General features: G+C 41.6%; 1 protein-coding gene across 4 annotated transcripts in view; it reads left to right on the top strand.

Moving 5' to 3' along the window:
* GLI3 (GLI family zinc finger 3) overlaps window positions 1-25,658 on the top strand; it is a 237,073-nt gene that overhangs the window by 198,544 nt on the left and 12,871 nt on the right. For all 4 annotated transcript variants that reach the window (XM_080975700.1, XM_080975698.1, XM_080975699.1 and 1 more), the window contains 3 exons: window positions 21,371-21,520; window positions 22,854-23,018; window positions 24,948-25,238. In XM_080975700.1, the coding sequence (XP_080831826.1) occupies window positions 21,371-21,520; window positions 22,854-23,018; window positions 24,948-25,238 (606 nt within the window). The remainder of the gene's footprint in view (window positions 1-21,370; window positions 21,521-22,853; window positions 23,019-24,947; window positions 25,239-25,658) is intronic.

Raw genomic sequence — 25,658 nt, 5'->3', positions numbered from 1 at the left:
ATTCCAGACGCGCCTCCTGGTTGCTGTGCAGCTGTTTTGCATGTGCAGCCCATGACGACGCCAGCAACTCCTGGCACTTTCCCTGTCCCCTTTCAGGATGCATCTTTCTCATCAAGGCAAGCCGAGAATGTGCTTGTAAAGGGAATGTGCCTTTCGGGGTCTTGAGAGACAGCTAGCACAACCACTGCCGGGTTCTGCCGCTCACTGGGGGAACGATATGAAAAGATCAGTTAAGTCAGTGGAAATGCTCCCATTGGTATTGAATAAAAACCCCGCCCTGCAAGCTTCCTCCCATTGAGGTTTTGCATCTTTCTCCTAAGCGTGACTCTGGTGGGCTTTGTTTCATTTTGGTGCTCCTCTGCTGGTGCAATTCCACATAGTTACTGGTGTCTCTTCTGTGTATAGTGAGATTTGAGATGAATTTACAAGTTAATTCCCCCCCCCCCATTTGTGGGTGTATGAAGAAGCTTGATGTTCTTATCAGTTGCTTCAGTAGTGGGTTATTTTTTTTAAGGAGAGACCTCTGCAGCTGGTTTTGCTCTGGGTGTTTTCAGGTGTCTGCTCAAAAATTGGCTGCACAGGTTAAAACGGACTGGGTGTTTCCTTCCAAATTCAGCATCTTCCAGTTGTATTGCTGCTTCTCGGTGCATATAAAATAAACTTCCCTGTGCAGGGGGACATGTTCTTACGTATGCAGTGTGAGATGGTCATGAATTCATGGTCTGTGTGCCTGCCATGCTGATAGGCAAATGCTGTACATGCAGGCACTAAGAATCCAGTTTAAATGTAATGTGGTCAAATAGAACCCCACACATGTAAATTTATTTTACACACCTGGCATCACTTAGGAGTTGAACCTTATTCTGAACACTCTTGTGTAGAACATGACTAATGAAAGAGAAGGTGTGAGGGAAAACTGTAAATCAGATAGGACATTCTCAACTGATTTAAAGCTATTGCAAGAGAAAATTTTACACGTAAAATTGCAAATGCATAGTCAGAAGATTTGCAATTTTCTACTTATGAGGGGGAAAAGAGAGTTTTACCCAGTGCCCCTCATAAGTAGAAAATTGCAAATCTTCTAACTATGCATTTGCAATTTTACGTGTAAAATTTTCTCTTGCAATAGCTTTAGTTTTGTTATCAAAATTTGTACCTCACCAACAGGAAAACTGAACTATTGTAATTAAATGCTATAAAACAATATATAGCTAGTTCAGCATTCTTTATCATCTACTCTTTTTACTCCATCTTTCCTATAATGATTTTTAAAAGGAGCCATATAATTCCAAAAACAGTGAAGAAAAGTCTGTTTCATTAGGTAGCACTGAATCCATCAGAAAACTGCATTGAATTTTCATTGGGTAATAGTGAGACTTTCTCTGTCACGTGCAGATATAATATTAGTATCCCCTCTGGAAGTATTGCCTGCAGAGGAGTTTTTCAACTGAACCAAGATTCCAAATGATACCTGAACATCGCTTATTACAGTGAAGCACCCACCTTTGCATGGACAAGTGTGCCCTCAGAAGTGGTTTAAAACAAGGGCAGACGAGTCTGTCTGTTTCTAGTCTCTTGTCACTTCCATATGTGTTCCTTCCTAAGCTTTTTCCATTCTGTTTCCATACAGGGTTTTTGGTGGTTTATAAAATCCATCCCAAACAACCATAAATTTGTACTTAGTATTATGACATCATCCTAGGGCTGCCATTAAAAAAACCCAGTCTTGTTTTACCTGTAATAACACTTAAAGCAGCTAAAAATCCCAAGCTAAACGCCACAACCATTGTGTGCGCATTTAAAATGGGAACACATCATCCTTAGGAGCCAACAGGATGTGAAACATGCTGTAGATGTTCTTTTAATATCTTGTTTTATATATTTGTTGTAACCCACCCTGGAATTTTGTGATGGGGAATGTAGTTTTTTTAAACAATAAATAAATTCCTCCCGGAAATACTGCACAGAATATGGTTGTCGCCACTTGGCTGTTGTGTCAGTCATCTTTTCCTCAGATGGAGGACAGCATTCTGTCGGGTCTCTTCGTTTCTGAGGGCATTTGCAGACCCACCTTAATTGTGCACACAGCGGTCACAACCTTAGACAGGCCTTCGAGCTGCTTTGGAGTGGGTATTATCTGTAAAACAAGACTGGGATTTTTTTAATGCAGCCCTCAGAGCATCTCTGAAAAATTCAGAGAAGTGTGATATTCCAACTTACATATGGGTAAGTTTGCTTTTTTGGAATACGTATGCATCACATTCCTTGAGCATCACTAGTTGAAGATGACACCTGACCTAACCAAGAGCATATTTCATCCAGACCTATGCTGCTCCTATGTTCTTTTAATCGTGATATTTATCGTTCAGCCAAATTTCTTTTCCGTGCAGTTCAGTTGACAGGGTGTGGTAAGAAAACTTCTCCCACATGCTTCATCTTGAAAAGAACAATTACTGTTTGTCTTCTAGTTGGTTTTAGCTAAAAGTATCATTACTGAGGCTGAGATCGCAGGATGGAGTAAGCAAAATGTCTGGATAAGTATATAAGTGCTCTTTTTTGTTATGAAGGGTTGGTCTTCTTCATATACTAATGTTAACTCCCATGCCTTTGAATTGGCAAAGAGCCCTAAGAATGTTCTGCTCTGAAGGGCCAAATTGCAGTCATCACTGCTAAAAAGTTGGTACACAAAGTTGCAAGTTCAGTATTTTGTACACATAGGTACTTGGTTGCCTCATACCTCGTGGATGTGTTAGTTCTGCTTGGGTAAATAACTGTTTAGGGTGCAATCTTCTGGCAAAGTCTGCACAAGCCCCATTAAAATGTAGAGGGAGGAGTGCAATAAGTTCCAGTCATTTCAGTCCAATTGTCCAGGACTTGCCTATAATACATGGTTCCTATATTTCACAGTGTACGGCTGATGCACAGCATCCTATTTTTTAAAATGGCACTATGCCTGATTCGAGTTTATAAAATTACGAAGGGTATGAAGAACAGGAAGTAAAAAATCATTGTTATACTGGATCTCATAGAGTTGCCCAGTGGAAACAACAACAACAAACAACAAAAGGTTCAGAATAGGCAAATAATGTATTGCTTCATACAGTGTATAACTAACTTAGAAAATTCAGTTCCACAGGGCACAATGATGGTCATAAACGTAGATTGCTTTAAAAATTCATGAATTCACAGATGATATGAATGTAACTATAACTCAGTGTAATCTTCAGATCAGAATCAGTATACGTCTGAATACCAGTTAAGGGAATTAGGCAGTTTGAGATGATAGTTGCCTTCTTGCCTTCTGCTGGCCATGGTTGGAAACAGAACGCTTGGTTAAATGGACTTTTGGTCTGATCCAACAGGATTTTTTAAAAGTTATTAATATAGTACACTGAGCTTATATGTGTATTTATTTCAAATTGCTTAGGCATCTTGTATAGCACGTTTGACCCTGAAGTTCACATTGTACTTTTGGCAGGGGTGTGTGTGTGGAAATTTGTTTTCTTTAGCTTTCTTGTGCCCTTTGTTTGTACAGCCTTTTAATAGAAGGATGCATCTGATCTTTTTATCATGGTGTAATAAATCCAGCATTTTTCCCTTTTTGGAAACTTGCGGGCTGCTGTGACTTTTCTTCAAGGTGTCGGGTGTCTAATCTTGAAAATGAATGGGTGGTGTCTTTGTCAGGAGTGGGGAGCCACGGTGGCTTGTAGTGTAGGTATGAGGTCTGCGTATCCCATTCTAGTGGTATCACCCGGGCCAAGATGCTGCAGTTCTTAGAGTGAGATAAAGTAGTCAGGCTGAAAATGAAACAAAGCTTTAACTGTATTCCTCCTTGTGTTTAGCAGAGATAAACTTCAGTGGAGTCTCAGTGCTGCCCCATTTGGCTTCTGGCAGCAGCTTTAATTGGTAAAATGCAGATTTTTTTTTTGATCAAGAGAGGATTATTCTTGTTATCAGTCTAGAGCATCTTATTTCAAGATGAAAAGGCTTTGCTGAATTACAGATGCCAACATTTTTACAAAGGGCTTTGGCGATTGACATCTCAAAGAGAAAGTATGATTTATTAGCCTATAATGGTACTGAGCATTGGGCTAGTTCCCACTGATTTGTGAAATTGCCTAATATGAATTGCCTTTCTATGTAATTCAAGCCTCAGGTTCCTCAAAATATATTTTGTGTATAAAGTATGAAACATTAGGTACCTGAAAAACAGCAGAGGATGAAGTAGAGGCGAGGTGGGGGGAATCTTGTTTCTAAATCCATCTTGGTTGTGGTTTTTACAGTAGTTTGGCTGATAAGCTGGCAGGGTAAAGATTAATAACGAGCCGTGTTGTTATCAGTACCTGCTTGTCGATCCTCTGTAACAGGCCTGTCTGTTCAGCATGGAAATTATTGATTAAATAAAAATTGCTATTAGATTGTGATGTGATCCATAATCGCAAACAATGGCGGACGTTCCACTTTCAGATCCTGAGCCATGCATCAAGTTTTCCCTTCGTAGTAATTTATATTGTGCTGACACCCACACTCATTAGCTTTTACCCTTTCCTACATGTGTCAAGAAAGCACTAAAAGACAGAGCAGTAGTAGGAAATGAAGTGGCAGGTAAGAAAACGCTAAATTTTCAGATGGAAGAAGATTAAGCAGCTGAGCTATGTCCATCCATTCATTAGTTCCCCCGCCTTGCATTTTTCAGTGCCCATGAGACTCCACACTTTCCCTTCTCTTCTTGAATTCCATCTACATTCATACATACATACAATTGCCTAAGTGCTGCTTTCACTGTTGCTCTCTTTCAGTTTGGATTGGCTACCTAATTCCAGGTCAGTATAAATCTTCAAATACTGAAGCATTAAGAATTCCAGGAGCAGATTTTAAACCAGACCACATGCTATAGCAGAGCTTTCCAAACTGTGTCACGACATGTTAGTGTGTTGGCTGCAGTGTGTTGGTGTGTCGCGCGAATGCTCCCCATGCTCCTCCCAGAGCTGGAAAGAGGTTCGTTTAACCTCCAGTTTGCTAGTAAAACTGAATTACTGTGTTGCGAAATGATGCATGTCTAAAATGTGTGTTCACTGACATGAATAGTTTGGAAAGCTCTGTCCTATATTGTTGGGGCCTTCAATTACATAGGGCTGATCTGCAGATGCAGTTGAACTTTGAGCTATGCCATTTCAGACTATGATGATGGTGGTGATGATCCAATTTGTTTAGTGTTCCCATTTGTTTTTAAGAAGAAAAATTAATTAATTGAAAAATGCAAACCAGAAAGAAATCAGGATCTAACACAGCCACACTCTATGCTTTGCTTTTTAATGCAAAGGAGCATTCAAGAATTTGAAAGCCACCCTGAAGTCTGGAGTCATAGAGTTTATTCTGCTCTGAACTCTAGTGGTACTTAGCTACATGTGTAATATCAGCATCATGTACTTCTGTCCAACTGAGCTTCTGATTTTTGCTCTGCATCATTGGAATTGTTCTGTGACATCCTATAGGGTTCCATCCTATTTAACGCCAATTTGAAGCCACTGGGAGCTCATCATCAGGAGATTTAGAGGGAGGTGTCATCCGTAAGCCAGTGATGCTCAGCTCTATCTCTCCATTCGATCTGAATCCAGAAAGGTGTTTTAGGTGCTAGACTGGTGCATGGAAGCAGTGGTGGCCTGCAAATGGGTCAGTAAATCTCCTCTGAATCCTGGTAAGACAAAGAGGTGTTAGATGTTCCAAGTTCTTGGGCCTGAGTGGTACAGAGATTGCCTGCCCTGGAAAGAACAGGGCCTTAACTTGGGTATACTCCTGGATCCAGTATTGTCAGTGAAGTGTATTGTCAAGAGGTGTTTGTTTTCAGCTATGACTAGTTTGCCAGCTAACTTAGCATTTGTAACACTAATATGAGTGCCAACACAGGCGTTTTAGAACAGGAGTAATGTGAGTTCTAAAGGCAACTCCAGCCAGAAATCTGGTCATTGCATTTTGAATCAGATGACGTTTCTGAGTCACCTTCAGTGGTAGTCCCATATAGAGTGCGTTGCAATAATGCAATCTGGAAGTTACCAGAGCATGGAATGCAGTGGCCAAGTAATCTCTGTCCAGAAGGGGCCATAGCTGGCAAACCAACAGTAGCTTGAAATAGGCCCTCCTAGCCACTGAGGCTACCTTGGCCTCAAGGGACAATGTTGGATCCAGGAGTACCTCCAAGCTGTGAACATTCTCCTTGCAGCCCTGTCTGGAACAGGCGGTTCCCCCACCTCCTGAACTTGGAACACATAACACCTCTGTCTTTTCAGGGTTCACTTTCAGTTTCTTGGTCGGCATCCAATCTTTCACTGCCTACAAACACCTGTGTGTCACCTCCTTGCAGAAGATGCACCTCTCTACCCCAGCTTTTTAACACCTGGTATGTGTGTCCACCCTATTCTTCCAGCTGCAATTGTTTAAACTGATTTCAGTATTGTATATTTTCATTGTTGCAACCCTCCTTAGGACCTTACGACAAAGAGCAGACCGTAGTAGGAGTAGTAATGATAGTTTTGGTTGTTACTCATTATTTTAAGTGCAGTCCTTAACCTGTGTACAGTCTGGGATATGACTCTTCAATTTGGGCGTAGACACATTGGAGTTTACATGCTTAAGTTCTATTCCAACTTGACAAATGGCAAGCCTAGACAATCATAAAGTTGGAAGGTCACCTGGTGCCTCAAAGGTCACCTGGTCCAACACCTTGCTAGTGCAGGAAACTGCTGATGGGCACTGCACTTCTCCCCGACTCGCAGACTCTTAACTTCAGCCAGACAATTGCCACTCCTTATCCTGGCAGAGTAGTAAGCATGGACAGAGGAGGACAGATCCTCACTCCAAATGAACAGATACATGAATGCTGCCTTAGAGACATCTGGCCAGTGTTCCATCTTGATCAGTATTGTCTATTTGGAGTGGCAGGAAGAAGCCTCCACCAGGCCTCTTTTCTAACAGGTCTGAACCTGCAAGTTGCGTGTGAATCCAAATGCTCTCCTGATCATGAGGCTTCATTCATGGTCCCACAGAACATGATGGATGATCTTTATTTTAAGCACCACAAACTCAGATTCTTCCACATTAAAAAAATAAAATTTTGATCTGGCTACCTGAGTGTACATAAAGGGGCAGGTGGACAGCATCCTGCACAGTTCAGTATCTGGTTGGTCTTCTTGCTTGTTATTTTGTGCTGTGAAGAACTTTCCGCTAAGCCATGTGGATGTTGATTTGGATAAATGTGGGAGTTTGGAAAGTTTCACATTCTTATTTAGAAACAGAATTTGCTCAGTTTCCCTGCTTTGTTCCATCAAACCATGTTATATGTTGGCTCATGAGATTAAGTAGTTTGTCTCTTCTAATATAAAATGATATAAAGCAGTTGGAATATAGAGTTACATTTTAACTCAAAGAGCCTGTTGGTTAGAAACCTTACTTCTGTGCTGTTTCCAAAACTCAGTGTTGTACTGCAGAGCAAATTCTTTAAAAGTATTGTATATTTACAGTAAAAAGTTCCGTAGTTTAGGCAGTATGTTACGATTTTTGTGTATTCATTTCCATGGCACCCCCACCTTCAACTTTTTGGCTGCAATTTATTCCTAGGGTACATTACCACATACCAAAGAAATTGAATTTATATTGTGAAACTGGAGCAGCAGAAAATCTGTTTTATTTTTAGTCAACATGCTGTAGCTATTCAAAGATGTATGTTAATACTAATTTGACCAATAGAGAAGAAATCTCATATCTGACGATCCTCTGATTGCAGTGATCAGCATGTTTGCGGCAGCATTCATTAGTTTGGCAAGTGTGGCAGAATTGTTTGGCTCAGTTCCCTATTAATGCTATTCCTATTCAGTAGAGTTGCTAACACAATATGTGAAAGGTATTGCACTGACACAACCTTCCCCATCAAGCTGAAAAGGCCTTTGAGAAATTCAAAAACAGTCAGATGGTGAAGGGCCCTGCTCCCATTTATTCCTCTCTGCCCCAGGTTTGTCTTGTTCATTATGGTGCTACACAACTGCTCTCAAAATGGGTATTGGGAACTAACAACTGGTTCATAGTCACATGGTCCATCACTTGGGGACTGCACCACAAAAGCCAGAATTCACACACACACTCTCTTATTGGACGCAGAAGTCCATATTGCTTAATATCACCTACAACACAGTGTTTTTCACTGAAGTAATTTCATATGTTCCTCTTCCAGTCATTGAATATAGAAAAATCAAATGGCATACATGAACTAGTCCTTAGTATTACCAGTGGATGATGGAAGGAGCTATTCATTTAATGGGACATGGGCTACAGAATCATGTGGTATGACACTGCAGCAAAGGTTATCATTAGCACTTGGGTACCACTTTGAAGAGGAAGACACACGGGGAAATATTTTTATTTATTTTTTACAATTAATTATATTTTGTCTGTGTGATAAAATCTAAGTTCTGACTCAGAAATGAAACCCCTGGTTTTCCTCTTGTGTTTTCTGGTAAACCTTGTTCACAGGCAGATAGGCCTCCGCTAGAGTATCAAGTCTTTTTCCTCACCGCAAGTTTAACAAAGGAGCCGGCAAACTATCACAGATTTCTAAAGTTGAACAGAGAAGATGATTAAGAGGCTTGGCATGCAAAGTTAGGTTCAAGTGAGCAAGGACAGAGAAGCACAAAGAAATCCAGGCTGCTGGGGGTGGGAGAGCTGGAATGAGGGGGAGAATTAGTGAATGAGTTAACTGTGATTCCAGTCCCAACTCCATAACTCCTGATGTCCAGGCTCCCTTCCACCCATCAGCATCCACCCCCCCGACTGCCCACCCACTTAACTTACAGCTGTTAACTTACCTCTGGTGGTGAGTGGGAGGTTTCTGTCCCTGAAGTGATACTACAGCAATGAGGGGGGACAGGGGGGCCGTGATGAGGTGAGGATTACAAGTGACCGAGGTTATATTCAAGCCAAGGAATTACAAAGTTTGGAAACCACTCAAGGCTAGGTGTACTTTACTCTCTGAACTGCACCCCTTGAGCCTCCTTGTTGTGTGGAAACTCTGACTTAGTACTTTGGCCCACTGCTGAAAACTTGAAATTCAGGATGATTTCCGCAGAAGTCATTAAAATGTCAGCTTCCTCTGTTAGCCCTTGAGCTAATAACAAAGCAGCACAACATCCTGCTCTCAGAGAGGGTTGGGTTGGGGTGTCTTTAGTTTCAGATTGTGCAGAGTAGATTGGGGAAGAGCAAAAGCAACAAGCCAGTTCAAGCATCCGTGCCATTATGATGGATATGACTGGTTGGGTGGCCAGACCAGTAGCCAGACCTGGAATGTTTATTCTCTAACCCAGGTTCCACAAAGTCAGGTATTGGAACATGGGGTTTGGGATTTCTATACTATTGACTCGCCAAGGGTAGCAAAGCCACATTTTTAGTATTTATGCATGCCCTGGCCAATCCAGGTACCTCACGCTGCCTGCTGGACACAAGTGCCAGTCTTGCAGAACCACCTCTCTTCTTGCCTGAAGAGTTCTCTGGGGCCTGAGCACATGGAGTTGTCCTAAGTAGCTTACTTGGCCAGGTCCTGGCCTTAGACCATGAGGACTTTTGGTTCAGGCCCCACTTCCTGTGACAATTGCTGCCTTTCTGGCCTACTGCTTTGCTGTTAGCAGACTTTCAGTACTTTTCCATGTAGACGTGTATCTCAAGTTAAGCAACGTGATCTTACTGGAATGAAAACCTTCCAGTCTTTCAATACTCTACTAGCAAGCTCTCAAAGCCTGCGCAAACACCCAGAGACTTAAAATCTAGTTATAGGAATCCCTTTCAGGCTCAACCAGAAAAATGCATTTATTTTGCATGTATAAATACTGTATATAATTTATCAGAGATTAAAAGGAACGACTGTCTTTATTTTTAAGATTAGATGACTTCGTCTCTGCAGCTCCCCGGTGGATTGAGCCTATGTCCTAAGGGTAGGTCCTTTCTCGTGGGTCAGGAATGTAATAAGGCAGGTTTTCCTCTCCAGGATATTGTGTCTGCCTCACTGTGTTTAAATTGCTACAGAAAGAGCTTCGGCAGAGAATACAGTGTTTTCTTTGTACAGTGGCCAACAATTGATGCATCCTTGGGGACTTTTCTGTCTTTAGCATTAAAATGTCTATGGTAGACATGGTTAACCTATTGATGGGTGATGAAAACACCAATAGGATTGATTAATAGGCCATCCCTTTGAGACAGTAATGGTAGCAGTGGATTAAGTAAGGGTATTTTAAACATGGTGAGGTGAAGAACAATAATCTGTGCTCTGCGGGAGCACTGGAGCCAAAGGAAGACCAATCACTGCTGATGTGTACATTAGCATGTTTTCATTTTATGATGAGATGTGCAGACAGAGATAAAGGCCTTCGGTTGTTCCATATAAGAAAGCATCCAACTATTGATGGCTGGGCCACTTAGCAGTTTGAAACAGTTTGTTTATTCTTTATTTACCTACACCCCTCCCCCCCCCCGTGCCCATAATCTATAGAAAATTATTCTATATTTAATATGTGTCTATTGAACATATTAAAGTTAAGGATTCAATACGCTACATTAAAAAAAATAATAAGGCAAATATGTTGAATTCTATGGAAGATTTATGCATGGTGTAATTTTAGGGGCCTATTCAAAGCACATCTGGTATACCCTTCCCTTCTTTCCACCATAGACACAACTGCCATCAAAATTCAAAGCTGCTTTAGCAATTCCTGCAAGGGGAAACATCTCAGCATTTATTTTTTTGGGGGGGGGGGAGCCCAAAAGAAACGCCCAAGAAATTTCAAGGGAAGCCAAAAGAGTAGCAAAATTTTATCAAGAGAATTTTGGACTTCTGTATTCAGATCCCTCAAAAAGAAGTCATGCAAGCTGCTAATCTGCTTCTCTTATTTACTTCTCTTTACTAAAAATGTTAGCAGGCATCATATGGCCCAAATTAATGCTAACTTCAGCAACTGAAGGAGCGCCAGTTAGAAAAATACCACACTCAGATTAATCCTTTTACTCCAGTGCAAAGGTCTATGCATCACAGCAAAAAATGCTCATGACCCACAGGCCAATTTTACTGCTCAGGTTGCCTACTTGGGGGGGTAGTTTATCTGGGGCCAGTGTTTTGGAAGCGGCTTCTTGACTGCTGATTTGCTACATCCTTCACTGCAAGGATGGGGAATGTGTGGCTCTTGTCCTCCAGACGTTGTAGGACTACAATTCCCATTGTGACCAGGGGCAGGGGATCAAGGGAGTTGTAGTCCGACAGCATCTGGAGGACCACATGTTCCCCATCCCTGCCCTGCTGAGTCATCTAAGTGGCCTGACCTTCAGAGATTCATGGGTTGGGTTATGAAGATGGAGGAGGCTAGACACATATGGTGAGACAGGACTGCTGGTAGAGAAAGGGGGGCTTCAAGCAGGAGGTCTTTGTGCAGTGTTCTACCCTTTGCGGGTAGAACATGACATTAACATTTCCCAAATATCATAATTTGCTGATAGCTTCCATCAGTGTAAGTCTAAGTACCAAACGCAGAAATACCATGTTGTCTCTCTCATTGGGGGCTGTACTGTTTTAGGATATAAGTGGCTTATTTCATATTTGATTTTTTTCTCTAAGTCAAAAAGTTTCTGCACATAGAAGACACACATGTCGGGGGAAATAGTGGAGCAAAACCCTTTTCATGGAAAAAGAACCTTCTGCAGGCAGGAATATTTTGACATTGGGGGTGGGGATATTCAGACATGCAATTGAAGTACAGGTGACTCAATTTATGCTGGGGTTACATTTTGGAGTTAGCACATAAATTCAAAATTGCATATAGTGAAAACACATGGCAGGCGGGATTCCCAAAATCTCCCCCCCCCAGACACCCTCCCCCATTTCAACCCCCTCTTTAAAAATTATACATTTTTTTGCCAAGCGTGTAAAGCTGAATGCACACAAGTTAAATGTGCAAAAGTTGAGAGTTACCTGTACTAGCATACATATTGAAGTGTGACATTCCCAGGAAGTTCTTATTACCCGATTTATTTGATCATTTAGATCAGCCATCTGTGGTTATCAAAAGGTTTATCAACTACTTACCAGCTTCTGGGATGAATAATACTGTTTTTGTATCTCATACTATGAAATCAACTGCCCGGTCTGTTTATGGAAGTACTGTAGTTAAAATTAATACACAGAAAATGAGGAAGAGTGCCAGACCAAGCATGCATAAGCATGGATATGCCGTAGTGCTTGCTTTTCACGATGTGCTAATAAATAGGCCCTGCTTATCCCTGAGTATTTGAAGGAGCTTAAGATATTATGGCACCTTATGGATTTGTAAAGACTGATGCCTCCTAACAACCCGAGAATGGCTTAAATCCTTATGTCATTGTTTCAGCCACACACAACTCCATGTTTATGCAGTGTGGACGTTGTAGTAATAGATTATTACTGGATGGGCATATAGGGATTTGCCCGCTTCTGAGTTAGGGGAGTTGTAGAGCCTTTGGCCCCAGCCAGCGTTCCCAGTGGTCATGGATGACGAGAGGTGTAATGTAGCAACTTCTGGAGGGCCATAGGTTCTCCACCCTTAAATTAGTCTGTTGATTACCCCCTTCATGCGAAGATCACAGGGTGGTTCACAACATAAAAATACAAATTGAAAGCACAAAATACAAATAAAACAAAAGCAAACGAAGCCAATAGCCCCCTCCCCTCCACACATTTAAAAGGGCATAGAATGTTTTATCTGCCCAATGCCTGGTTGAAGAGAAATATTTCCTCCTGGCGCCGGAAGATAAGTAATGAGGGTGCCAAGCGAGCCTCCTTGGGGAGAGCATTCCACAAACACGGAGCCACCACAGTTTTCAGTATTGTAAGTTGAGTTTGTGTTCTGAATGTATGCTTGTGTGAGGACATTATCATAGAATTGTAGAGTTGAAAGGGACCCTGAGGATCATTCAGTCCAACCCTATGCGTTGCAGGAATCTCAACTAAAACATCCATGACGGATGGCTATCCAACTTCTGCTTAAAAATCTCCAAGGAAGGAGAGCCCACAAGGGAGTCCATTCCACAGCTCTTAGCATTGAAAAGTTTTTCCGTATGTTTAGTTGGAATCTCCTTTCTTGTAGCCAACCTATTGGTTCTTGTCCTATCCTCCAGGGCAGTAAAAAGCAAGCTTGCTCCATCTTCCATGTGACAGCCCTTCAGATATTTGGTTATCATATCTCCTCTCAGTCTTCTCTTTTCCAGGCTAAACATACCAAGCTCAACAGTTCTTCATAAGACTTGGTTTCCAGACCATGCATCATGTCAGCTCATCACATAAATCACTGAGGGTGGATGTATACAGAAATGCAAAATATTTATATACTGTCAACTGATCTTTGGTGATCACTCATAGCCGAGTAAGATTGTCCTCCATAAACACAGTTTTAACAATGAGTCCGTAAGTGACTGTGGAGGCCAGTTCTGGACCTACACGCCCTTCCACAGTGGGGACATTGGTTCCCGGGCGGGAGTTGATCACGGTGTAGATTTGCCAAGCGTGCCTTAGCACATTTCTCCCTTGTGTTCTGAGTAACCACATATATAAATACAATGAGATTTAAAATATCATAAAACAATACAAAAGAATCATTAAAATGACTGACAAATCCTAAGAGAATTTAAACAACTGAATAGGCCTGTCAGCATAAAAAAAAAAAAAAACTCTACAGGAGATGGCTGGAATTTAACAGCCAGTATGTTTTCCAAATCTGTGCTGGACGAGTATTCGTCAGCATGAGCCTGGAGACACCTTATGACTGACTTGTAGCTGAAAGCGGTCCTGCCTCTGTAACATGGGATCAAGATGATATATCGTAAGTCCAGGCAGCACTTACTAAACCAAGTTGTCTATGGCTTTTGTATTATTACAGAGGCCTTGAACCTGGCCCAGTAGCACCTGGGCAGCCAGTGCAGATGTTCTGACAAAGATGGCCCATGCTGTCAGCCATGTGCTCCCAGCAGTCTAGCTGCTGCACTAGGCACTAGCTGTGTCTTCTGCTCTTGATTATTTATAGCAGCTGGCAGTATATAAACGGTTTTTAAATAAATTAATAAAGGAATGGTCTGTATTTTCCATGTTTAAATATTTGCTAAATGTGAAAGAATTGAACGTGAAAATGAACTAGAAATTGTTCAAAGTTCCATTCCCAAATGAAAGTTCACGTTCTGCTTATAAGGCAATTATGGGAACTGCTTTCAGGTGCAGTTCAGAGATTTTTGAACTGGTTCAAACTAGTTTGTTCCCAGCAATGGTTTTGCTTAATAGGCTAGAATTTCCTTATTAGACCAGACCAAAGCTTCATCTAGCCCAGTGCTGCTTCCAGAAATGACAGCTTAGGGAAAGTCTCCTGCATCTTGTATTTGGAGCTATGCACCCTTCATGGGTCTGACAAATGTCAAATAGCATATTCTCTGTGAATTTGTTGAATCCTCTTTAAAATGACTTTTTAAAAGTGGCTGCAAATTCCATAAGCTTGACGTTGTGTTGAGAAGTACTTCCTTTAGACTTTCTTGAACCTATTGTCAGTCAGCTTCATTAGGGTATTTTTGCCCCAAAGAGGCAACAAACATGATGAGTTGTGTAGTACATACAGAAGAATCCACCCCCCAAGTAATAACCATAAGACACAAAATTAAATTTTGTTAGGAGGGGGGAAATCCTCATCTAGTCCCTGGAATGTGACATTTCATGGGTATAATAAGGTTAAAAACATTATAAATTGAAACTCTCTAAATCCTTATTATGCTCTGTAGTAAAGCTTCTGTTTTACATAATACTCTTATTTCAGAAGGCTCTTTGTTTTTGCAGACTAAAATCTAGCCATTCTCTCCCATAGCGGAGACCAAGGGAGTCAAAAACACCATGAAAAATCCAAAGGTAATTATCGGAATAAAAGAACCTGGAAGTAGATCACAGACTTTGGAACGTTTTCAAGGGAATTCTGCTGCAAGTTTTATGTTGTTTGAAATATTGCATGTTATTTGTGGCAACTTCATTCTTTTATACATGCTCTTTCCAGAAAGGTAGCTCTCAAGTTGTAGAAAGGGAAACAGAAAGGGAACCAGACTGCATGAGGAGCCTCACAACAAAATGCTGTCTGCTTGCGTGTCTGAAGGTCCAACCACCACCACCACCAAAGTTCTCCATTCCCAAGCAGGAGGTTGCACAGAGTGATTGAACAGATGAGAGCTGGCTGCCAATGGAGCAAGAGACAGGACTGGCTGGCTGGCTGGAGAGCAAGTGAATGGGCAGTCCTTTTCATTCCCCCTGCCATCCAGTTTCCAGTTGTTCTCCCACCAGTCAGCCAGAATTCTGTGGGTTCTGAGCATGTGCCCTCCTCATTGTTGCCCCTTAGCGATTTCCTTTTTAAGATTCTTTTGATACTTCTGAAAACCTCATGGTTACCCTGAGTCTATTGATACCTCCCTCTTATTCTTAGCTGTTGCCATTTTGGTTGCATAAGCAACAGCACAAGGAGAATAGAATATGAATATAGGATAACACATTGCAGGTTGTTGCAGAACAAAATGTCAGCTGTAAATGCATCTAGGATCTCTTTAGGTCCATGCATATAGGTAATGGCTGTCCAAATGAAGTATAGGTGGTTGTTGGGGAAAATGTTCCTAGATGCTGCTTGCTGGTTTTTGTTCATCAAAATCATTATAGTACACCTTGGCCCAGTTTAGACACCTAGGCCTTCAGTAATGTGTTTTGTATGGTGGGGACTGGGACCAGGCACCAGGAGTTTATATGCTTGGGACAGTGTTGCATACAAATGCCCAATATGTACGAATCTACCCAAAGGGTTGGAAAGGTCACAGGCATCTAGTGTGCTATGCATACGTTTGTATTCATGATCACTCACCTATAGGCCTGAAAGCATGATGAGCGCTGCAACCCCATAGTCACCTTTGACTGGACTTAACCATCCAGGGGTCCTTTACCTTACCTTTATATGTGCTAGGGATTGAGCTGGAGCCAGAGGAGTCATAGGATGTTTCCTTATACCAGGTTAGCCTATTTCTCCTTCTCACCCAGTATTTTCTACTGGGTCCCATCTCCTGATGCTTTTAACCGCAGATGCCAGGAAGTGAATCTGGGAACTTCTGCATGAACAAAGCATGTTCCTGTTTAGCCCCTGCTAAAGGAAGAGGAGGGAGGACAGCTGGAGAATGTAGACAGTGATCCTGTTACCTCTCACATGGCTGATCCAGCACTCTGCCGTTTGAGCTAACTCACCCCTGTACCAAGACAGAGAAAGAGTTTAACTAGAGGAAGGTGTGTGGCAGGAAGAAAGTACTGCTGGGCAAAGATCATGGTACGTACTGATACAGGCCTGGCCAATGCAAAGGCTTTCTGCTACCTGATAATCTTCTGTTTGGTTCTATGTTTGGTTTCTAATGCCAGAGAACTTAACATTCTAGTATTCACTAGACCACATTGCATCTTCTGGTGCAGGCCCCTGGAGAGGAGCTCTTTTTATCGCTGCACTATGCTGAGGTAAGCTAAGGTTTGGCTTAGCAGGTCGTCCAAATGAGGACTCAAGGTTAAGCTCACCTCAGTAACCACAGGCTGTAACCAAGAGTTGTTCTCGGTTACAGCACACGGACGTGACCATGAGATCTGGTTGGGATAACGCTCCAGGCCAAGCCTTGGAGGAATTGAATCCTGTGGAGCTTAGTCTCATAGCGGTCAACGTTTCCCTTTTTTTTAAGGGAAATTCCCTTATTCTGAATAGGATTCCTCGCAAGAAAAGGGAAAGGTTGGCAGCTATCCTTAGTCTATGGCTAATGTGGTGAATCGGTAATAGTGCTTGTGATGTTAAAGTTGAAAAGATTCTCAGCTTCAGTTGTCAAGGCTTTGGTTGCGTATATGAGAGTGTTCATGTAATATGTGTGTTTAATACTTGAAGCTCCCTTTAGACTGCCTGCACAGTTTAGCCAGTTAGCTCATCCTTTTTTGGCATTTGTTCAAATCACAATCCCATAAATGGGATTTAAATGAAGCGTTGTATACTATTTGTGGCAGCTTTGTGTAACTTCTTTCATCGCTTTGAAAAAACTGCAGTAGATCTTACTGCAGACATCAGAATACTGACCCTATGGTGTGTTTTTTTAAATTGAAGATTCAGCAAGTGGTTTTAATTAAAGAGAAGGGATAGCCAAGTAGTATCTGGTAAGAGCAACGCAAAATGCAAAAGGAAAAAACAAAAACTGAAGCTAAGATTGTGAGGTGTAAATAGTCCCACTCTTCTTCTAGCACAGAGACACCTCTAGCATTGTATGTTGTATCTTGGATATTAATTGTGTTGAAATTGTGCAGCCAATCTTGGCTAAAAAGCGTATGCATGGTACGCATAATAAAATAGATAAACAGCTTCATTCTTACTAACACAATTGCTTTTCTATGTGAGTGCTGTGCACTCATATGTATTTGATTTTTAAAAGAACAAGGGCAGATATCAGGGAGGAAAGGAAGAGATCTAAACTTATGAGAAAGCTGGTGTCAGCCTTGCAGAAATAGAAGATGTGAAAGGAAGTAAGATTAAGTTAATTCATGATGAGCACTGAGGACTCGTTTTGTGGGTGCTGGGAAAATGAGTGAGGTGGGAACAAGGCCTATGAGATTGCCTCACCCTGCAAGCGCCCACTTGGACTCCTTCGATCAGCGGAACTGGCACTGCCACAGATGCCATGGAATACCCCTTCCACATTTGTGAGAACTTGGATTGCTTAGTGTGGTAGCGTCTTCACTTTGGAACTCCCTGCATTTTGAGATCAAACAGGTGCTTCGCTGCACTCTTATAGTGCCTGCTAAAAAGTTATCTATTTAGACAAGCCCTCTTAGATGCTTTAGAAAGTTAAAGTGAATTTTAATTAGTATTGTAACTTTTTAATTTTTAAAGTCTGGTTTCTCAGTTTTATTGTTTTATCTTTCTGTAAACCACTTTAAGGTGTTTTACAATCAAGCAGTGTATAAAATTTCATGAAATTAATTAATTAAACAAGTTACATTTTCCTACTCCCAGAAAGGGCAGGTTTTGCAGTGAAAACAGAAGCTTGTGAACATTTGGCTTTCCTCTAGAGGAGTTGGTTCTCAAGCTAGTTTTGAGAAAGGTAGCTTTAGGATGAATATTGATCATTTCATGAAGACTGTTTTATTTACTTCCCTTCCATGAAACATCCCAAAACTATTTAACAATAAGCGTCTAAACAATTAAACACACACTCCCTCCCAGACTGCTAGTTTTGGGGGGACTTTAACATCCGCACTGAGGCAACTGGCTCCGGGGTGGCTCAGGACTTCATGACTGCCATGGGGCTTGTCCCAACATGTCCCCTGTCCAGCTGTGCCAGGGCGGGGATTAATACATCGTTTTGAGAGGGGGTGTTGGCTGCCTGCATGAAGGAGGTAGTGGTAAAATCTTTCCTCAAGAAACCCTCCCTGGATTTGGAGGATCTAAGTTATTACGGGCCGATTGCCAATCTCTTCTTCTTAGGCAAAGTTCTTGAGCAGGTGGTCACAGAAAAGAACCAGCCTCTCTGGGAGGAAACTGGTTTTCCAGATCCATTTTCGTCAGGGCTTAGGCCTGGTTTTGGCACAAAACTGCTTTGGTCGCCCTGTATGATGACTTCTGTTGTGAACTCTACTTCCTTGGAGGTTTTAAAGCAGGTTGGATGGCAATCTGCAAGGGATGCTTTAGTTGAGATTCCAGCATTGCGAGGGGTTGGACTAGATGACCCTCGGGGTCCCTTCCAACTCTACAATGCTATGATTCTATTATCTTATTTTGTTCCTGTATTCTGATGAGGACAGGGCTGTTCTTTCTTTTTCGTAATTTACACACACACAAATCAGATGTGCTGAGCTGTTCATTTAATAAATTGAGTTTTTTTGCGGTCACTTCTTTTTCTTTCAGGAAATGGGAAAGCACATAAACCTCTCCATACTGCCCTGATTCACTTTCAAAATATTGCCATCTGTACACTCTCAGTGCAGGGCCATGTAATATAAATGGACTACAGAGATATGCACTTGAAGTAGAAACGCCTAAAGATTACATGCTGTACTCAGTCCAGCACATCTGTTCAGTTCATATGCCGTGTGTGCCATTGTAACTTAAAACACACACACACACACAGAACAAATGGTAATAAAAAAAGTTGTCTCTTATAAGGAGCTTACATCTGTTTGCCACAGGGATGCCATATGATTGTGAAGATCAGCAAGCCTGTTTGCTTGGCTATATTTCTGTGGCCAAATATGAACTACTGACTTTCCATGAGCTACTTAGGGAGAAGATATTAAGTGAACTAACTGTTCCCTCCCAACTTTTTGGGTCTGATATCAAACCTGAACTAGGCAGCCACCTAGTGGCTAAGTGGTGATTGTGTTCTTGTTTGTTTATGTGACTGTTTATTTATGTCAATATTTATGCCACATTCTCTGCCATTCATACAACACCCACAGCAGTTTATGAAACAAAAGAAAACAACTCCGTACTCCTAACTCCAAATAATCTATGAAGCACACATCACAGTGTGGTTTTTAAAATCCATGCAGTTAGGAAGCCATGCAACCATTTAAATCAGCACAGATCTGCCTAGAGGAAAAGCTTGTTTGGGGGGAGTGGAGGCAATTAAAAAATAATGACCTGGGACCTGACCCACTCCATCTAGGGAGGGCCTTCCATAATGATTCCGCTAGAGAGAAGCTGCAGCCTCTCAGGGTGTTTTTGCCAACATCTAAGGAGCCATGGAAGCTGTACAGAAGAAGGTGCTCCCTGATTTATGCTGGCCCTAGGCTGTTTAGAACATACTGAGGTTGCCATTTTGGCCACCTTGAGAAGAAAAAACACTGAACTGTTGAGTTTTCAAGACAGACCAAGAAACCATCAGGTACCAGGAGGTCTCCAACTTTTACACCAAGCCTTACAAGATTGTTGTTAGAATTGCAATATAATATATGTAAACATCTTTGGACTATTTCTATGATTTTTGTTACTGCACTCTCATATTGTTATCCTTTTGAATGTTTGATCTTCATAGTTTTTATATATATATATATATATATATATATATATATATATATATATAAAGGTAAAGGTACCCCTGCCCGTACGGGCCAGTCTTGACAGACTCTAGGGTTGTGCGCTCATCTCACTCTATAGGCCGGGAGCCAGCGCTGTCCGCAGACACTTCCGGGTCACGTGGCCAGCGTGACAAGCTACATCTGGCGAGCCAGCGCAGCACACGGAACGCTGTTTACCTTCCCGCTAGTAAGCGGTCCCTATTTATCTACTTGCACCCGGGGGTGCTTTCGAACTGCTGGGTTGGCAGGCGCTGGGACCGAAAGACGGGAGCGCACCCCGCCGTGGGGATTCGAACCGCCGACCTTTTGATCGGCAAGTCCTAGGCGCTGAGGCTTTTACCCACAGCGCCACCCGGGTCCCATATATATATATATATATATATATATATATATATATATATTATTTAGGGGCAATTTAAGCACATATTCTACCAAGTTTCTCCAATGTTTGTTTTCCAAATGCAGCATTCACACGATACGAAGACTATTGATGATAGTGGTTTGTTTTCACAGTCAGGCTATTGTGTAATCGTTGCAATCATTTCATGGGAAATATAGCAGTATGAATGTCAGCTTTATTTAAAATACAGTGGGTTGATAAATTCCATTTTTTATCTGGAACCCTTTGAAACATATCAGTTACTTCAAAAACAATATGGATCTGATCCGGCCAGTCAGCTCATGTTGAATGCAATTTATTCAGGTTAAATTTTATGTGAATTACTTAATTGGAACAGAGGGCTTATGCCATAGCAGGTGATGTGGTATAAAGTACATCAGCAACTAGCAGGAAAAATAAATTAAATTAGGTTAGAACATTAAATAATAGCCACATAGCTGCTACATATGGCAGTTCCCAATGTTGTGTCACTTTCACACACTTAACTCTGATCAACTTAGAATATTCAGAAGAAGAAAGAGGCAGCCCTCAGAGAAACTTTGTAAAAAAAAAGACATTCACTTAGAAATTATCCAAAGCAATGGATTTCCTGGTACTCTTCTGCTTACTCAAAACCAGTTGGCTTTCATTGAGACTGATGGGCTTACAGAAGTAGGTGTAACTTATTTGTTAATATGAAGGCCATTCTGTACACAAAAGTATCATTGTGTTGTTCTGCTTCCAGGTCAATTAGACTTGACTTGACCCGATGTTTCTAAGCATATATGAAGAACTGACAGATAGTGACGTTAATGTTCTTTGTATCCACACAGCATATCAACAACGATCACATCCATGGGGAGAAGAAGGAGTTTGTATGTCGATGGCTGGATTGTTCTCGAGAGCAGAAGCCATTCAAGGCTCAGTACATGCTGGTGGTACACATGAGGAGGCACACGGGAGAAAAGCCACACAAATGCACTGTGAGTCAACAGCCCCAAACCAAATCAGTGGCCCCATTTCCCTTTTGCGCAAACGTGATTTTGGCAGGTTTTGCTGCCTCATGAAACACTACTGCCTAGAATGTGGCACTTTGCACAGCAGCGAAATCAGTGCTGGAACCAGTGATATTTAACTTAATCTTATGTGATCTTAAAGTGGAGCGGCTAATCGGTTGTCACTGGACTACAGCTTTCACCATCCCTGATTATTAGGCATTATCCTGACAAGTCGCCCATCCCTGTGCCAGAAAGGTGGGCAGTGTCATAGCCAGATGTTCACTGACATTGTATTATTCAGCATGGCTGAGCAGGCTGCGAAGGAAGTTCAGAAGATCTCTCTGAACTTGTTTGCAACAAAATGGCATTTGAGATTAAGTTGAAAGGGAATATTGTAAATGACTTTTTAAAATCCACATGCTACTTATATTTAAAATGCACTCTGCAGTACTGGTTGATGGAGAAAAACAGCATCTTCTCTATTAAAGACTGTCAGAATTCTGTCCTTTTGATTACATTCATAAAACCAGCTGAAGACATGGTGTGTCAACTGGTGTCCAGAGGCTTTAGATATAGAACCAGCTATTGCAACTGATAGCCTTAGTAAACTTTTTTTTTTAGATGAGTTTTTTTAGAACAGTTCTATCTGTCTTTACATTTTAGTTTTTACATTTAGTTTTTATTGTGGTATATATTTTTATGGTTTTATTGGGGTATTTAGCAGATTATAAATATTTCTAATAAATAAATGGAGCTGTCTTCCATGAATTAATCCACATACTTCAGTAAAGCCAGTTTAGCTTTACCCCCACCAAGCCTTGTGACAGTGAATTACATAAGAATTCACTGCCTAGGAAACTTGCTTTTTGGTTGTTCAGACTCTTCTGATCACTTTTTCCATTTAGATATTGAGTGCTGAACTATAACCAAACAAGCAAAAAATGAAAATTAAGGACTTTCAGCCTGATTCAGTGCATGTTAGTCAGAAGTAAGTCTCACTTTATTAAATGGGGCTTACTCCCAGGTAAGCATGCAAAGGAAGGCAGACTCAGAATTGCATTACAGTGTCTAAACAACCCTTCCCTTTATATTGATGCAAGCTAGGCTTTTATCTTACATACTTTTAACCAGGGATTATGATGGGCTCAACAAAACAAAAGAAAGAAATCTTGAACACATTGCTATTATGGCTGGATCTTGGAAAGCTGGTCTCCCTTTGATGTGGTGTTATTTCATTGGCTTATCCTCCACCCTCGCAGTCTCTACTTTCTGTAACACCAAGCACTCAGAATAATCCATATTTGCATGTCGTCTGCAGTTTGAAGGTTGTACAAAGGCCTACTCCAGGCTAGAAAACTTGAAAACTCACTTGAGATCTCACACTGGAGAGAAACCATATGTCTGTGAGCATGAGGGCTGCAACAAAGCATTCTCAAATGCGTCTGATCGTGCCAAGCACCAAAACAGAACTCATTCCAATGAGGTAAGGAAGCACATGGGCTGTAAAATCCCCCAACCCCGCACAGACATAATCCTGTCAAAAGAATTTATTGTAGAATATATACCAAGAAGAAACACCCCACAACTTTGAAGATGCAAAACTAGTACATTGCATACATTTTGAAGGTCATAAATCATTTTAACAGTATGTTTTTAAAAGGTTGCTTGAAAGAATGTTCCTTGATTTCTATTCAGCTTATTTCAAGTACTTGTTATTAAGATCACCACTATGTCTAATGGATACGCTTCAGCTGATGTGCCACAAACAATGGCTTGTGTTCTGCTGTACCCAGAGAATCATCCTGTGCAATGCAGCCGATCCAGGCAACCTCTTATTCTATAAGAAAAGTTGTGTGAAGGCTGGCACAAACTTCCTTTGTGCCATGGCTTGCTTGCCCTCTTGTCTACACCTGTCACTTCAAAACTGATGCCAAAAATACATAAAGCAAAGCCCCACAACAGACAAAAAGCACGGCTTGCTTCGAAGGCCAGCCCTTGCTTCTTCGTATTGCTGTACTACCTTGATGGGGGCTTCATGACAGGAGCTGGATGGGAGCAGTAAACAAGAAGGAAACTGGTGGAAAATTGGGTGTCCTGACTTGCAAATCCACCATTGGATACAACCCTCTGTTTATAAATCTTATAATATTTCTGTAGTGCATTTGGCCAGTACAGTAGAACAAAGCACTGGGTCATATGAGCAATCCTAAGTAAATAAACAAATTGAAATATGGACGGAGACCAACCTAAGGACTTGCTGTAGTCCACAGGCAGCCCATCCCATTTTGTGGCCTGAGGATTGATTATGTGGCTGCAACTTCCAGCAAAGTTTTGCAAGAGGTCCACGAGATCTCATCGGAAGCTGCTGCCACTTCTCTAGGGGGGATGGGGGGCGCCCACACTTCGGATTCGGCCACTTGAGATTTGCTACCTCAGTCGGCCTCATGGGCGGGCAGGCCCTGCTCCAGGCCAGTGGAAAAGTTTACTTTTTATCTTCCCAAAGCTGATCCCATGCCACATCACAAGCTGCTTTTGAAACTGCTGTCAGTTTCAATGAAATTAATGGGGGGCTGTTCCTCTAAAGTTCCGCTTAGGCTCACAGAACTACTTTCATAATTCTTTTGAACTTAGTTGAGGTGTGCAATGTTTCCTGTACTGAAAACAATTCAAGGTTAGAGGTATTTAATTCCCCATAGGAAAATAAACATGGACCCACATCACATGATATACATGTTATTTTCCTCTGCATGTATCATAAGATATATTGAATTAACGAAGGAAAAATTTCATTCAAGAAGAATCCCAAAGACTTGCAGCGCTGTTTACTAGTGACACCTGCTGGTTAGTCACTGACAGTGTTAAGTGAGATTGGAATCCCTTTGGTGTTCAGTATTCTCTTAAGAGTCTAGTGAATATCAAGATAAAGAAATCAGAGTAGAGAATGAGAACTGTGCAGAAGTGATTCAAGGATTTATGTTGTTTCCCCAAAGCCCTTCCACATATTCAAAGCATGTACATTGTACTTTGAAAGGAGCTCAGCGTCATACACAGCAGGCACATATTGCTTTGGTACTCTCCTGCCAAAAGAACTACAGAACTGGCCGTCTCCCAGATGAATTTCCATACAAGTGGCCCATCAGGAACTGATTTCATAGGAAAGCACACTGAGGCACCATAGTACCAAGATTAGAGAGCTTGGATTTAACCTCTGTTAATTCTGCTTCACTCTTATGAGTCTAAACTTGCAGACCTGTCCACAAGTGCAAGGCAGTTCAGAACCCATCAGCCATTGGCTGAAAGATAACATCCACAGCCTGTGGCCTCTGAATGTAGCAGTAGTGTACTGTATAGCATTGTTAAATGCTCCATGGAAGAACTCATAACCAATACTGACATTCCTTTCTACTTGCAGAAACCCTATGTCTGCAAGATACCAGGGTGCACAAAGCGCTACACAGACCCCAGTTCTCTCCGGAAGCATGTGAAAACGGTGCATGGTCCTGAGGCGCATGTCACCAAGAAGCAGCGTGGAGACATCCATCCAAGGCACCCACCCCCGAGAGACCAAGGCAGCCATTCTCAGACAAGATCCCCAGGCCACCAGACTCAGGGCGCGATTGGTGAGCAAAAAGACCTCAGCAACACTACCTCAAAGCGTGAAGAATGCCTCCAAGTGAAAGCGGTCAAGTCCGAGAAGCCCATGGTATGCAACATCTTGTGCTTTCTCCCCATCACCATTTCAGGTTGCGGGTGGTTCATTGATTATGAAATACTGCAACTCTTAAGCCTTTGGTTGCTTTTCTTTACAATAACCTGTTACGAATGGAAATAAATTGTATCTGGCAGCTCTAATATAATGTAATGTTTGGAAATCAAACAGTGTGAAGCTATTTGTAGATTAGATAGGCTGAATACTTACATGCTTTGCATCTTGACTCAAAATGCCATTTAACCACCACAAAAAACAGGAAATTTAAAATTCATTCACACTTAAGTTGGTATAACAGAACTCACATGCGTTACTCCATTGATATTAAAAATGAATTGTTGTCAAGATTTACCAGATGTATATTCAGTGCCATTATAACCCTGAATAAATTGCACCTCTGTTGTCTGAAGTTTG

Source organism: Podarcis pityusensis (assembly GCF_964106645.2).
Source record: "Podarcis pityusensis genome assembly, chromosome: 12".
In the NCBI taxonomy this organism is placed as follows: domain Eukaryota; kingdom Metazoa; phylum Chordata; class Lepidosauria; order Squamata; family Lacertidae; genus Podarcis; species Podarcis pityusensis.
Note: the sequence above shows the minus strand (reverse complement) of the source record. Positions and strands in the feature narration are given on the sequence as shown.